The sequence below is a fragment of the Fusarium venenatum genome, assembly GCF_020744135.1.
Source record: "Fusarium venenatum strain MPI-CAGE-CH-0201 chromosome Unknown EDB82scaffold_4, whole genome shotgun sequence".
NCBI lineage: Eukaryota > Fungi > Ascomycota > Sordariomycetes > Hypocreales > Nectriaceae > Fusarium > Fusarium venenatum.
Genome location: NW_027072132.1, coordinates 2,719,263 through 2,733,369, shown reverse-complemented (window position 1 = coordinate 2,733,369; position 14,107 = coordinate 2,719,263). Strand labels below are relative to the sequence as shown.

At 47.9% G+C, this 14,107-nt stretch overlaps 5 protein-coding genes across 5 annotated transcripts; 3 read left to right on the top strand and 2 right to left on the bottom strand.

Moving 5' to 3' along the window:
* Nucleotides 1–604: 604 nt before the first annotated feature.
* EDB82DRAFT_529417 (NAD binding domain of 6-phosphogluconate dehydrogenase-domain-containing protein) lies at nt 605–1,717 on the top strand (the record flags this gene model as incomplete). Its single annotated transcript, XM_025737789.1, has 3 exons — nt 605–706; nt 767–937; nt 989–1,717. The coding sequence occupies 3 exons, from the start codon at nt 605–607 to the stop codon at nt 1,715–1,717; spliced, it is 1,002 nt and encodes a 333-aa protein (XP_025592615.1).
* Nucleotides 1,718–2,757: 1,040 nt separating this feature from the next.
* On the top strand, nt 2,758–3,898 carry EDB82DRAFT_529416 (RTA1 like protein-domain-containing protein; the record flags this gene model as incomplete). Its single annotated transcript, XM_025737788.1, has 3 exons — nt 2,758–2,989; nt 3,075–3,573; nt 3,664–3,898. 3 exons carry the CDS (start codon nt 2,758–2,760, stop codon nt 3,896–3,898), a joined length of 966 nt encoding a protein of 321 aa, XP_025592614.1.
* Nucleotides 3,880–6,706, bottom strand: EDB82DRAFT_309124 (adaptin N terminal region-domain-containing protein). Its single transcript, XM_025737787.2, has 3 exons — nt 6,489–6,706; nt 6,293–6,435; nt 3,880–6,231 (listed from the first exon to the last, which is right to left on the bottom strand). The coding sequence occupies exons 1-3, from the start codon at nt 6,526–6,528 to the stop codon at nt 4,066–4,068; spliced, it is 2,349 nt and encodes a 782-aa protein (XP_025592613.1). The 5' UTR covers nt 6,529–6,706; the 3' UTR covers nt 3,880–4,065.
* EDB82DRAFT_309057 (uncharacterized protein) lies at nt 6,484–7,763 on the top strand. The gene has a single exon (XM_025737785.2). It carries the CDS (start codon nt 6,907–6,909, stop codon nt 7,570–7,572), a length of 666 nt encoding a protein of 221 aa, XP_025592612.2. The 5' UTR covers nt 6,484–6,906; the 3' UTR covers nt 7,573–7,763.
* On the bottom strand, nt 7,700–9,476 carry EDB82DRAFT_309039 (putative kinetochore protein NUF2). Its single transcript, XM_025737784.2, has 2 exons — nt 8,000–9,476; nt 7,700–7,943 (listed from the first exon to the last, which is right to left on the bottom strand). The coding sequence occupies exons 1-2, from the start codon at nt 9,269–9,271 to the stop codon at nt 7,827–7,829; spliced, it is 1,389 nt and encodes a 462-aa protein (XP_025592611.1). The 5' UTR covers nt 9,272–9,476; the 3' UTR covers nt 7,700–7,826.
* Nucleotides 9,477–14,107: the final 4,631 nt, after the last annotated feature.

Sequence of the window (14,107 nt, the reverse complement as noted above, 5' to 3'; positions counted from 1 at the left end):
AGTTCACATAAAATGACCTGAGAGTTGATGGACTCAGCTTATATCGGACTATATATGTATTAAGACTTGAATATAAACAAAAACAAACATTAAAAACACCCTCGCCTTTGATGTCTGGCTCCCTGTTAAGACGAAGTACATGTAGTTGGATCGTTGAATATGGAACCATGGGTGATCTCATTCGTCTGCACTTGCTGCATTAAAACCCCTTAGAAAAAGGAAGTTCTTACAACTGTTGCCCCAGGTTTTAGCGCTTCTCGGTACCTAAAAACTCTCCACAGCTCAGGGGCCTGTCAAGGGTTTCCCCGCATCCTCTCTCCTCCGCGTTGAGACAATCTCCAACTCGCAAATCATGTCATGTCTTGGTACCTGGGAGGATGCAAGTGCTAGTTTACTCGGCGACTCTGGCTAAGTACGGCAATGGCCGGCTGTCATTCGGGTAACTATGTTCCCCCACACGTCAACTGTACTCGATGAGATCTCATATCTTTTGTGTTATGATGACTTTGGTTCTTATGATCTTTGATTTAATTGATTGATCTTACTGACCTGTTCTTTCTGCCTCGTATTCCATCTGAATACATATTTCTTATATCCAATCAATATGAGACCTTCAACACGCCTTGGAAGCTTGATGCTTCGTCGAGGCTTTACTAGTTCAGCACGACGACTGGATAATTACGGCTTCATCGGTCTGGGACAGATGGTATGTATAATTCTCAGTGGTAAAGACGGAAAATACCATATACTGACATGAACCTATAAGGGATATCAAATGGCAAAGAATCTTCAGTCAAAGTTGAAACCCTCAGATAAGGTGTCCATCTTTGACATCAATCCTGAATCTATGAAAGGCTTGGAAACAGAAATGAAGGCAGCTTCGACAGGAGCTCAGGTTGAATTAGCAGCGAGTGCATTTGATGCCTCCAAGGATGCTGTATGTCTCTCACTCATGACGGCTATGTTCAGGTTCGCTGACACTCTCTAGGATACTATCATCACTGTTCTTCCAGAGCCTCAGCACGTCAAAGGTGTATACGAATCCATCATCACCTCTTCTCTACCTAAAAAGGATCGAGTTTTCATCGACTGCTCAACCATTGACCCATCTACATCCCGCCAGGTCGCCAAGACTGTGTCTTCAGCTGGACAAGGCACATTTGTTGATGCACCCATGTCTGGAGGTGTCGTGGGTGCCACTGCGGGAACACTTACTTTTATGCTTGGTGCCTCACCATCTCTCGTCCCCCACCTCGAGCCTGTCCTCATGCTCATGGGCAAGAAAGTGCTGCACTGCGGCGAACAAGGCGCCGGTCTATCCGCGAAGCTGGCCAACAACTATCTCCTGGCACTAAACAACATCGCGACAGCAGAGGCCATGAACCTGGGTATGCAGTGGGGGTTGGATCCCAAGAAGCTGGCAGGCGTTATCAACGTCAGCACAGGACGATGCTGGCCCAGTGAGGTCAACAACCCCGTGGCAGGTGTCATCGAGACGGCACCAGCCAACAGAGATTACCGAGGCGGGTTCGGCATCGCGCTGATGAAGAAGGATCTCAGACTGGCTATGGTGGCCGCTGAGGAGGCGGGCGCGAGAATGGAATTGGCCAAGACGGCGTTTGCGGTTTATGAGGCTGCTGAGAAGGAGGAGAAGTGCCAAGGAAGGGACTTTTCGGTTGTGTATAGATACTTGGGCGGTAAAGAAGAGCAGAGCTAGGGTTAGAACTCAAGTCGAGAGTAGAACTATCAACTTGGTTTATTAGTTATAGACAAGCTTTTCTTGCTTCCATACCAAGTTCAGGAACGAAACAGTTATATGCAAGATCTGAGTACCACTGCATATCATTTAACATGTGAAACCATACATCGTTCATCAATCCTGCCCTACAACAATCTCAGAACCAACATCGGATCGGCCATCTATAAAACCCCCGAAGTCCCGTCCCTACCACACAAGAATTTGTCACAAACGGACGAGATTTGACCCGACTCTACCTCCCTACCAACGGGTTTTCAGCTGTTCATGTATTTCTATTTTCCATTTAACCAGGGGTCGGCCGCCAAAGCCTAATGATGACTCGGGACTTCGGATCAAGGTAACGAAACGGGTAGAGAATTGTAAGCGAAGTAGCACTCTTATTGGTTTGTGAGGAAACCCGAGGTCAACGCGAGGAATGCGAGGAAACGCGAGAAATAAGCATTCAACGTTTGACCAAGATAAGCGATCTACGTCCGGGAATTATGCCAGCCGGATCTTGGCGTCTTCATTCTTGGCGACTAGCTCGAGTTGAATTTAACCTTCGAGTTTGCCAGTTTTCTCCCCTTCATTCTTTTACAGAGACTGAGCAAAAGTCCATTGTGTAACATATGGGAAATATTGTAATACCCGGGTTTCCGATGTGTTGGTCCCTAAAAATCGGGCCTGTCGGGTTGTAGTCGAGTCAGCTCTGCATGGGATGGATGAAATGGATAGGATGGAGGGTATCTGCACCCTCTTGCATCCCACTTCCTTTCTTCATTTATCCTTCTTTTATCTCCATTCATTCCCCTGTTATTGGGTCTAACTTATTAGCGACTACTGTTATTAAACACAGCTCCTCATCTCGTACAAGCGGGTCGTTCTTCTGAAACGCATACATACATTAGTCGTCATACATACTAGACAGAGTCCAATATTACATTCCCGATTTCTCTTTTTTGTTATTTACTTTTTCCCTTTCAGACATCCTAGGTCGATTGTATCTTTAGACCGCCATCATGTACGAACTATATACCCGTCGTCCAGCGACATTCGACGCTTGCACTGATGTCACTGATCTCTGCCCTGTTGAAGCAACAGTCCTAGGTTATGTTCCCAACAAGGGTTCCAGCTATTTCTTCACCATCTGTTTCGCGGTCTTGTTCCTCTCTGCTGTGGGAATAGGTATTTGGAAGCGAACATGGACGTATGCTGCAACATTGGGAGCAGGTTTACTGCTTGAAACTGTCGGTACGTTTTGCCAAGCTCAAATACAGATTCAATCTGTCGGGAAGACATGGGAAAAAAGGATTATGTATATGCTAACATAGCCAAGGCTACATTGGCCGCGTACAAATGAACCCTAATCCCTGGAAACAATCGGCCTTCCAGACTCAGATTTGCTGCATCATTATCGCCCCGACCTTCATCTGCGCCGCCATATACCTCACGCTCAAGCACGTCGCCTTGGCTCTCAACCCATCTCTGTCACGATTCCACCCTCGCTGGTATCCGAGAGTGTTCCTTCCCGCCGACTTGTCATGCCTCATCATCCAGGCTATCGGTGGTGGTATCGCAGCGGCAGCCAAGCGTGACCAGCCCGACCTGGCTACCAACGGTAACAGAACTATTATCGCCGGTGTTGTTCTCCAAGTCGTTGTTCTGCTCGCCTTCGGTACCATGGGAGCCGACTACTACCTCCGCGTGAAGAAGTACATTCACAGCCCAGAGGTTGCCCCTGACTCGCTGCGCGTCTGGCAGGATAAGAAATTCCGGCTGTTTGGCATCGCTGTTACGGTCGCTTACTTTTCCATTCTCACACGTTGCATCTACCGGTTAGTTCATCCTCCCTCCTTTTGTTAACCCCGGTATTCCGGTAGTTTCATATTGTTTTTTCTTACATCAGCTGACGCGAGAAAATACAGAATTGCAGAGATGGCTGGTGGTTGGGGTAACCACATCATGCAGGATGAGCCTAGCTTCCTTGTACTTGACAGCACTCTTATCCTTGTGACAGGCTTCTGCTTGACTGCTTTTCATCCTGGCATCTTCTTCCCCCAGATGGCGGCTAATATGCGACGAAACAAGACCACTGAGGGTGAGGCGCCCGCTGAGTCTTCCAGTGAGGAGAGAAAGGTTGAGAACACCCGAAATGCTTAAAAGTTCTTGGTTGAGATATATTGTATTGGGAAATTGATATAGCCGGCTTAGTATGGGCTTGTTTGGAATGGGCGTAGGGTGTTTGTCGCTTGGAACGATACTAGATCAGATCTTGATGACTCTGACGAGTCTAGCTTAAACGTCTTTTATAATGCTTTCTATCGATATTAGGACTTGACCAGTCTATCGGCCTCCCCATCGTCATCGTCACTGTCTGTCTCCTCCTCTTCTTCCTCCTCCTCCTCCTCCTCGTCATCATCATCTTCTTCATCGTCGTCCTCTTCTTCGGATGATTCTTCTTCTGTCTCGTCTGACGACTCCTCACTCTCCTTTTCTTCTCCAAGCCAATCGTCCAATGTCTTTGTACCGACCGTTTCGCCTGTACCGTTGGCCTTGGTGGGCATGGTGGGCATGGTTGTCTTTGCAGCCTCATCTAGTCTATCACTAGCAGGCAGTGTGGTTTTTTCGACGTCGTATCTGGAACCTTGGCCTCCTTCAGGCTCTCGAAGTCGACGATCAGGCTGCTGCCCTTCCTCAACCCAGTCTGGCAAGGGTTCATATCCCCTGAGGCCATGAATACCGCTACCACCAGCAAGCACCAGTGTGGATGAGCCCAGTAAGAATCCCTTTCGGGACTCAGATGGACTTGGAGCCTGGGGGGCAGGTTTCTCAGCAAGCAACATCAGGGTAGCCAGCTGAGGTACTGCAAGAAGCGAACGATACATCCTCGCACGATCACGAAGGTCGAATGATGTATCGTACCTGACAAGGAGAAGGGCGTACTCCCATAGTCTCACAATAGGATGGGTGTCCGTCTCCATAGGTGAATCCTCCTCTGCATCCCGCTCTTTTTCCGCTTCGCTCTTGCGATTGATATGATGGAGATACACTTTGGCTGCCAAGAGTAGAATCTGTTGCCTAGCAACTGGTGATTCGTTTGTGAACTCTTTAAGCAGGATTCTAAGAACATCCGGCGCGATGTTGTCCTCTCCATTTAGGCCTGAAAATTCACCCACCAGCCAAATGATTGTTGCTCGCGCCTGAGGATCGGTTGCAGAGTCGAGATTCTTCGCCAGCCGAACAACCGTTCCAACATGTCCTTGAACATCCTGTTGTATCAGGTGACGAATTACAGTCAGTGATTCGGCAGCGAGGGTGCCATCCAGACTTGTGATCTGACCCAAGAGTAGCTTCAAGCATCGAGGAGCTGCAGTAGTGTCGGTCTGGGCGCAGCGGCCAATAGCGCGCACCGCCTCACGAACCAACGCTTTATTTGTTCCTTGCGAGAAGTGTTCTAACTCCTTCAGAATAAGACTCTTGACATGTGAAGGGCTGTGGGGGAAGATAATGGTCAAGATCTCCAACTTCAGTTCCCAGATAGGGGCGGTGTCTGTAGCCCGAACAAGGAAGTGACTGGCATATTTAACAAAGTCTGCTGGTCGAATAAGACACACAGAAACGATATTAAAGAGAGCCGTCTGCTGTATGTCCTGGGCCCCACGAAGCAAAGCAATCAAGGGGCCGATAGCCTGCTTCACATATTCCGGCGTGCCAATGTCAACGTAGCATCTAGTAACGGCGACAACAACACCAGCGTTTCGGCTTTGTAGAAGAGGCCTGATTCCATTCAGTAGCAATGCGAGGTCTGGGTCCAAGACTGAAGAAGAGCCTTGGCCTCGACTGCCTTGTCGTGATTCACCGTAAAAGTCGTCTACTTTCTGTTCCTGGGCGGTCTCGACAGATTCGTCCTGTGATTTAGATTTTCGTGGGAAGCACTTTCGTGCATAATACGTCATAAGTCGCAGCGTCGCCAGTTGGCTCCATTCGTCCATATCCACCACTTGCTTTATCAGCACGCGATAATGTTTATGTATCAGATCTATTTGGTCAGGGCAAATCTCCAGGAAAGCTGACACGGCGGCTCCGGCGACGTAATACTGTTTGTCGCCCAGCAAAGTAGACAGGTTTTCGATCAACTGCGGCGCTTGACTCGGGTCTAATCGATGGCACTTCGGGATCGCAAGGGCAGCGGCTTTCCGCACGTAAGGGCTCATGTCGGCAACACCCTTCTTGATGGCGAGAGATACGATCTGGCTGATGACGGGGACTCGGATTCCCGACATGGTCTTGAGAGCAAGAGCGCGGACTTGAGGGTTCTGGTCGGATAAGGATTTTTGAATAGTGTTGATGGACAGCAGGGCGAGGTCTGGTTCTTGTTCGGCATGGTGTATGAGGTAAATGTAGACAAGCTTCTTGATCTCTATATTCGGGGATGCAACGTTCTTGACAACGGATGAGAAGAATGGCAAGGTCTTGTGGTTGCGGTACATCATCTGCCTCAATACTGTTAGTTAGCCAAGCTCTATCACCAAAGAAGACAGCAACACCACGCACCGCGATAACACGCCGTAAACCGTCGAGAACCTCGCGCTCATTTCTACTATCCAGCAACTTTTTCATCTGGTTTCTATCCAGAGGCTTTGAGCTCGTGCGCGCACCGCGCGTCGCCTGGGCTGCATCGAGGGTGAGCTCCCTCGCTAGGGAATCAGTTAGTTCAGCACCAGGTAGGGTGGTCAGTAGAGAGGCATACCAGTCTCCATGAGAGCTGAGATACGTGCTATTGACTCCATTGCGCGGGTGAGCCCTGAGCTTATGCCGCGTTAGGAGGAGAGGGAGGTATTTTCGGGATTGGGTGTAGGTAGATGTTCGAGATGACGTTCTGTAGACGATGGTTGCTGCGGACTAGGTACGGAGGTGGAGGGGCGTGGCAGTTAGTGGGGGATCTCAACGTCTGCCGCCCTGGGTGCCTATAGCATCGTTATATCGACAATCCTTGAATAGACCAGACTTTAGACACCATAATGGATAGCCTGAGCATTACAATCAATGCAATTTAGGCACTTGTCTGAGTTCAACCTACGCAACAATGTTAATCAGGCTGGCACAACTTAAATATTCCTTCGCTTTCGTTGATTGAAGCTACCCTGTATTTTTACAACACGGCGATCATGACATCGCAACCGCTCGTTCTCGCACCAGCAACTCCTTCAGAGCTTTTATCACACATTGCATCCTACCACAGATATCCCACAACACTAATAATCGGCTCCTCCAAAGCTGAGTTCCACACATCTCTCGTTGAGGATGTCACTCGTCATCTCACTCTCCAAGAAGTTGACACAGAGGACTCAGCAACAGAACCCTCTCATGTCCTCTTAAAGCCATCGCTTTACCAAATCGCCATTTCTCGCCATATAAGGATTCTATTTGCACCAACAGTCACACATCTGCGTGCTTATCTTTCCGTCTTCACACCCAAAAACTCCTTGATATCAGCACCGCCAAACTATACCCCTGACTCTCATACGCCTCTTCTTCTGGTCTATGGTCTCCTCGCTCTTCATAGAGATGCAAGCGAATGGTCTGCGCAAGGGATCGGGAACTCTGCGGCTTTGCTAGTTGATGCCGCGTCACGGAATGGGTTCAAAGCTGCTGTTATTGAGCCAAAAGGTGTGAGCGGACACGAGGATCTAGAACAGCTTGGAGGAGAGATGATACCTTTACTAAATGGAACGGCGAAAAGGGACGACGGGACATGGAGCGGACGAACTGTCAGTATCAAACAAGTTCTGAATCGATGGTTCAAGTTTGAGGTACAGGAACAACAACACTGACATTTCAACATTCCAATCATGCCAAGTTACATTTCTTGAATCATAAAGTATACTGTGTCATTCATCATATCCATCTGTCGCTGGAAACATTGTATTGCTGTTGTTCTCAGAATAGACATAAACATCAGCGTTAACATTAACATATCGTCATTACACTCTCCCAACGCCGTCCCATGGTATCTATATCCAAGTATCGCCGCTAATCGTAACCCAAAGCACGAGAGAAAAAGAAAGAAATTGTTGCACGAGATGAATTAAGCAATGGCTTGTTCCATCTCAGCAATGTACAGCTTTATGTGTGCCTCCATCTTGCGATACTCTTCGTGTGCGCTGTGAACCTCGTTCTCAATATTCTCCTTCAAGTCAAGCATCTATGCACATGTTAGCAAACCGCAACCTCGCCATAAAACGGGCCAGGGTAGCTTACCTTTTTCTCAGTCTGCTCGATCCTGACACGCCGAACCTCCATCTCCTTGCCCTTTTCCGTGTGCTCCTCGGTAAGCTGCCTGTGAATCGCTCGGAGTTCATGCATCTTCTCCTTGGCCTCGTGAGCCTTGTGATTGCTCTGCTCACGAAGCTTTTCTGTGCGCTCCATCCACTTGGTCAGTTGGCGTTTCAGCATAGTCTCGGTGCGCTCGACTTCACGCGCATTGTTACTGCGCTCCGAAAGAGCATCACGCTGCTTTGCATTACGTGCCAACTCTTCTTCCTCTTTTGCTAATTCCGAGGCAATCTCGTCGAGAATCTTGATACATAACGCAACGTCTGTTGAGACGACAGAAAAAGAGTCTGTAGATGTTTGAAGAGCTCGTGCTCTTCGGTCCAGGGCGTCGATGTGCGACTTGTCGTTGTTGAGAATGTCACGCAACTCAGCCAAGTTCTCCTGAAGATCAGAGGCGCTTTGGAGCACATAAGGTCGCAGTTTCGTGCTTTCTTGTTTCAAAGTCACCTTTTCATGTGTTTTTTGTTCCAGTGCAGTAGTGAGCTCGCCCTTCTTCTGCTTGGCCTCTTCAAGTCGTGCAGCTACCCTTTCTTGGTTCCTTCGAAGCTCAAGGAGTCTCTTCTTGAGCTCTTCGTTCCTCATTGTCTTTTGCTGGACCTGGGCCTCCATCGCCTTGCGGTTGTGCTTCATATCCTCTAGTCGACCCTCGTTCTCCTGGTTTTCTGCATATAGCGTCTCGATACGGGTCTTTGTCGACTCGGCCTTATTGTAGTGTTGGTCGATAACAGCCGTCTGGGACTCGCGGAATCGGACAAAGTTGATCAGGTAGCTGAAGATCTTGACAAGGCGATCGTACGTCGGTTTGTATAAATCGTTGAAGCTAAAATCGGTGATGCCGCACTCGAATAACAACCTCCGTAGCGACACATAGAAGCCCATCAGGTTGCGAGTGTCGGAAGGAATAACGTCTGCATACTCTCCAGCAATATCCTCAGCGGCGGCCCGCATGGCCGGCTCTACGGTCTCGCGCGTCGCATTGAGAAGAAGCTCAGCGAACCATTCGAATATTTGCTGAACGTGGGCGGCATTTGGTTTCTGGAGATCTGCGACGGTGAAAGTGATGCCGATGTCGGTAATACAGCCTACGATCTCGCGATCAGGGAGGCGCATAAAAGCATCAGCCTCTTCCTCCTTCTTTCGCGTGCGCGAGTTCTGCTGAGAGGTCGGAATAATGCTCATTCGCGGATTGTATGCCATGATTGCTAGTGCCTTTGGCTATAATAAAATTCGTTATCCTTTCTTTTCCTTTCCTCTGATTGCGCTTCGGGTTAGTCTATCGTGAGTATTGAAAGTGTTTATCACCAACTCGTTGTTGCCGTGGAAACATTGATAGTACAATCACGTGATGACCCATGAGCACTTCATGGCTGCTCAATAGTTGGTTCTAGAAGATGTGTCAGTGTTGTTTCATATATGTGAAGTTTAAATACGCAACTCAACGAAGTGGCTGGACCTGGCAAATGGAATGGTTCTTATCACTCATTTATTTTTGTTCGTCGAATTCACTTAAACTACGGACTTTTCGCGTCGCATACCTAAAAGAGCAAGCCTTCAGAGTTTAGATATTGAGTCTTACATGACTTGACTTGAAACAATACCCTGAGCCACGATCACTCCTCAGCCTTGCATATCTCAAGTCTTTATATTTGTCTAGACTTATAAATGAGCACATTCGGCGAATATCTAGTGTTTTCTTGAGGGATTGGCATCCTGGTCAATTCAGCACTCACCATATTGTGTGCACTACTAATGATGGAAATCTAAGATGGTGCTCAGTCACATTATTGGCGAGGATCGGTTGGCAATGCTCGACTGTCCGCCCTACACTGCGTCATCTCACTTGCAGCCGTCAAACTCGTATTGTTCGTTCTCTAGCCTGTCAGTTAATCACTCACTTTGCGTGGCTGAAGCACATACATAATATAATGCAAGCAGAAGCAAGCACGGAGAAGCAAGGTGCCGTGATATTTATTCGCTGCAACGTGTGGTGTTCAGCCACAAGCACCATCTCAAGTTACTTTGCTTTGCTTTAGGTACTTTACCTACGCTGGGCTTGGAAGGAAAACCCTTTGTCAACGACTTAGTCCAGTTCCTCAAAGACTCTTCGTCCCACGTTTCCTACAAGATTCACAGCTGCTACGCATGTATCTCAGTCATCCACGTGGCGGAACACCGACACATCACATCCGAACCAGCACGGACCATTTCATTGCTTTTTTACCTTTCCATTGAAGGTACCCCTGAAACGACCAACAAGTCGTCCTCTTTCCGGTATTGTACGCCGTGACCGTCCAGCCTGTACCTGTGCCTGTGCTTGTGCCTGGCAAGGGGGGAGGGGGGAACAGATCTGAAGTTCCGACCAAAAAGCAAAGACTGAACTAAAATCGGAGCACTATTGAAACATCAAGATCGATTGGCTGTAAGGCTTAATCTCCAGAACCGATGCACCCCAATGAAACGCAGCCTCAGGGGACGCCGAAACGTTGGTTACGCTGCCAATGCCATAATTGACTGGACTGTGACAAAGACTAAAAACTAATTAATAGATGTTGGTTTCTGCCGGAAGAGGTCATGATTCAAGAGATGTTTTCAACCCGTTGAATAGACTTTGGTTCGGGAGTTGGCCAGAAACCTAGTCTATTGAATCAAGTAGGCAACGGGAAGCGACATGGCGTACAGCTTGCGGTGGAACACAAACATGTCTTTGGTACCTGATTATTGAAAAAAATAAGCAGAAAAGAAGTCCTTGCCCCTTCTCATGCATGGCTTGACATGCATAGTCCCTTACGGGAAACCTTTCCTTTGGACAGGGAACCCCCGAGTTACAGCATCTGCTAAAGTAATGGAGGGATGGGCCGCCACTTTGTTTCCGCGACGGGCGTCGGGAGCGCTAAGATTCACCTTTCTTTGACGATGAACAAGTCCTTGCAGCATTGTGAGAGTTTGCTGGTACTCGTCGTCGTCGATAATGTTAAATGGGGTCTGCTAAGATGGATGCCATGTCATAGACTGGAAAGAAATGTTGTTTCCAAGGATCTTCCTGTGATCTCATCATCTGAAGTGTGTGAAGATGTCACACGATTCAGGAACTGCAGGCATGGGTGAAGTCAAAATCAATCCGTCTGGTCCCTGATTCGCAAGCGATCAAGGCCCGAGCTCCCCACTTCAACGGTCGCGCGGTTGGAGTGCAGGCAGAATATGCAGGATGGGATGCTACTAATGTTAGAGCAAGGTATGTATCTGTAGGCATGTTCCGTAATACAGCGAGTGAATGACTGGCACTGAACAAACTCCTAACAAGACCATGACACGATGGTGTATGACAAGTCGATTGTGAGACGTTTAGAGCCTACTGCTACCACTGTTTGTCAACGTCTGAGCCGAGATTTTGAGACTAACTGATTGAATTTGTTGGCCATTGAGGAAACCTGAAATGTTGCTGAAGATTTGAACCGGAACTCTGTGCTATGATGACGCTCGATTGTCCATGTTAAGGTTGGATCGACGTTGGAGAGTGGACGAAAACTTGATTCGGAAATAACACTGTCCATGCTGCCATGCCATGTTCCTGATGGAAAGGCCCATGATTTTCTGACGACTCAGCTCAACTTTGGTGATGAACTTGCAGTTGCTACATAATAGTATTACGGGGGTTTCCTTTAATACGTACAGCAACTGACCAGATCTGTTGGTTGTGATGCCAGTGCCTGCTATTTCACGAATAGACTTGTCTAAATTTTAGTGATATACGCGAGATGTGACGATGGCCAGGTTCCCGAGAGAGCCAAGACAAAGATGAAAGTGGCTGGAAATAAGACTCAACGATATGCCTCAACAGTCATCATTTCTAAGCATTCGGGTAGCGGATACGAAGGCCCAGACAGGCTCTCAAGAACCCAAATGTCGGGATTCAAGAAAGCAAAGTGTAAAGATCACTGGAATACGAAGAAACACGCAGGAACGGCGCAAGCTGCGTGGGTCTTTGTCTTGTCTTGTCCTGATGCGAGGTACAGCACACAGGTACCAGTACCTGAAAGACGGGACAAGGGTACAAGATACTGGGATGTGTTGGTATCGTTTGTCAATCCGATAGATCCAAACTTCAATTGCAACGTGCTATGCAGGGTATTCAATTGGCAGCTGCCGTACGTACAGTACAGCATTGTAAAAGCAACATTGCTTTGTCGAATTGGGGGGGGGGGGGGGGGGGAGGGAGGGAGCCAGCGAGTCGAAGGGACAGAAGAGGGAGAACAAAAACTGCACCGGGTGGTTTTGTGAGACAACTCTACAACCTAGAGCTAGTCTATTAAATGCTGGAAAGCAACAGCAAGGGGTGGGGAGGGGGCTTTTTTGTTTTGTTTTGGCGTGACAAGCCCGATCGCATGGCGGCGAACGAGATCTTCGGACAGGGCGAGACGATGCCCTTGTGCTTGTGCTTGTATCTATAGAGTAGTAGTTGTTTATTAGTTGCGGATAGTGCAATGCTTGTAGTCCAGTCAGTAAACCTCACGAGACCAATATTCTGTGATTAGGGATATTTCCCTAAGATTGGGAAATAAAAAAGTTCCTGACATGTGCCAGTTGTCTTTCCACTACGAGACGGAAAAGGCGTTTACCTCGATCCTGTCAAATCAGAACTTCCCACAAAGTCAAAATAAAAAGTAAATTGATGTATGAATTGTGGCTTGCAATCGTAGCGAACGGTTGTAGAAGATCGCACACGGATTAGGAGTCTAGCACCGAAGCAAGTCGGTTCCCGTGAGCATACCGTTTTCTCGAGTTGGAGGAACGGCAATGCCATTAACTCGTGCTTTTCAATATTTCCTTCACACCCCATTTTCCATTCTGATATAAAATTGGCCAATCTAAACATTGGACGTTAATGTACCATTGGCCAAGAAGGAAAGAGGTCAGGTAAGATGAGACGCGACGTTGGCGCGAGTTGTGAGTAATGAGCTCCAAGCTCTAGTCAAGTTAACATGTTACAACAAGGAGACCTGAGAGGGCGACGATCGTCGATGGCTCCCTGCGGATGGAAGATCCGAGGGCCCATCTTTCTCACGAGCTTTATTAATTATTGATGATGCAAAGCAAGTAATCATTGCTGTCTTTAGTGATGCATGTCAAGACGAATATTATTTCGAGCTTGTGACACAAAGGCATTGCCATTCTGTATGTGCTGTTTGGTTTGTTTCATGCAATTCCTTCAAAAAAAAGGCCAAAATAGCATCCGCTACTCCCTACAGAGTTAACGTAGCGGCTACTGGACTGTTAGCTGGGCTGCCAAGACTGTCCAGCCTCTACTCAGGACACAAATACCGACCAGGGGCTGAACAATGGACAAGGACCTCTGGTCTAAAAACATAACCACAAGTAGATCAGTAGAGAGAGAGAGAGAGCATGGACTCATCTCGAATATTAATTAATGTAGAAATCAGCTGTCGATGACCTTTTATTATTCTACAGAGACGGATTACTGCTAGTCTTGGCTGCCTCTCAATGTCAGTCATGAATCGTGCTTAGAGTTTCTCCCCGCCTTTTACATCATCTCCATGCCATTGGTACTTCACTCTGGTGATGGCTTTTGGTTTGCTTCCACATAAAAACAAACAACACCTCCCACCAGTAGATATGCAACGTTGTCCAATAACGGGCAATTGCTCGTTTGTCTTTGCGCCCCTCACTACGGACGGGCAGTTTTGACGAGTCAAGTCGATGACCACCTCCTGCTGCACAATATTTGACTTTGAGATGCGATTCATTCATTCATCCATCCGGGCCCCTCCATCAGGCCAGGTAGATCACGAGAGCTTTGGTACAGTAGCGAGTGGTTCATTGCGTACATGTACATATCAATTGTTGTGCATGTCCCTTTTAAACCCAGCTAAGATGGCTCTCGCTTGTCCTATCCATGCTCCATTGCTCCATTACGAGTTCCACCAAGTATTGCGGTGTTGGCCTGTCTGTCCCTCTCAAGTACGAGACTGTCCATAAGCACCTAGACTTAGCCTTAGCCTTAGCCTTAGCAGAGGG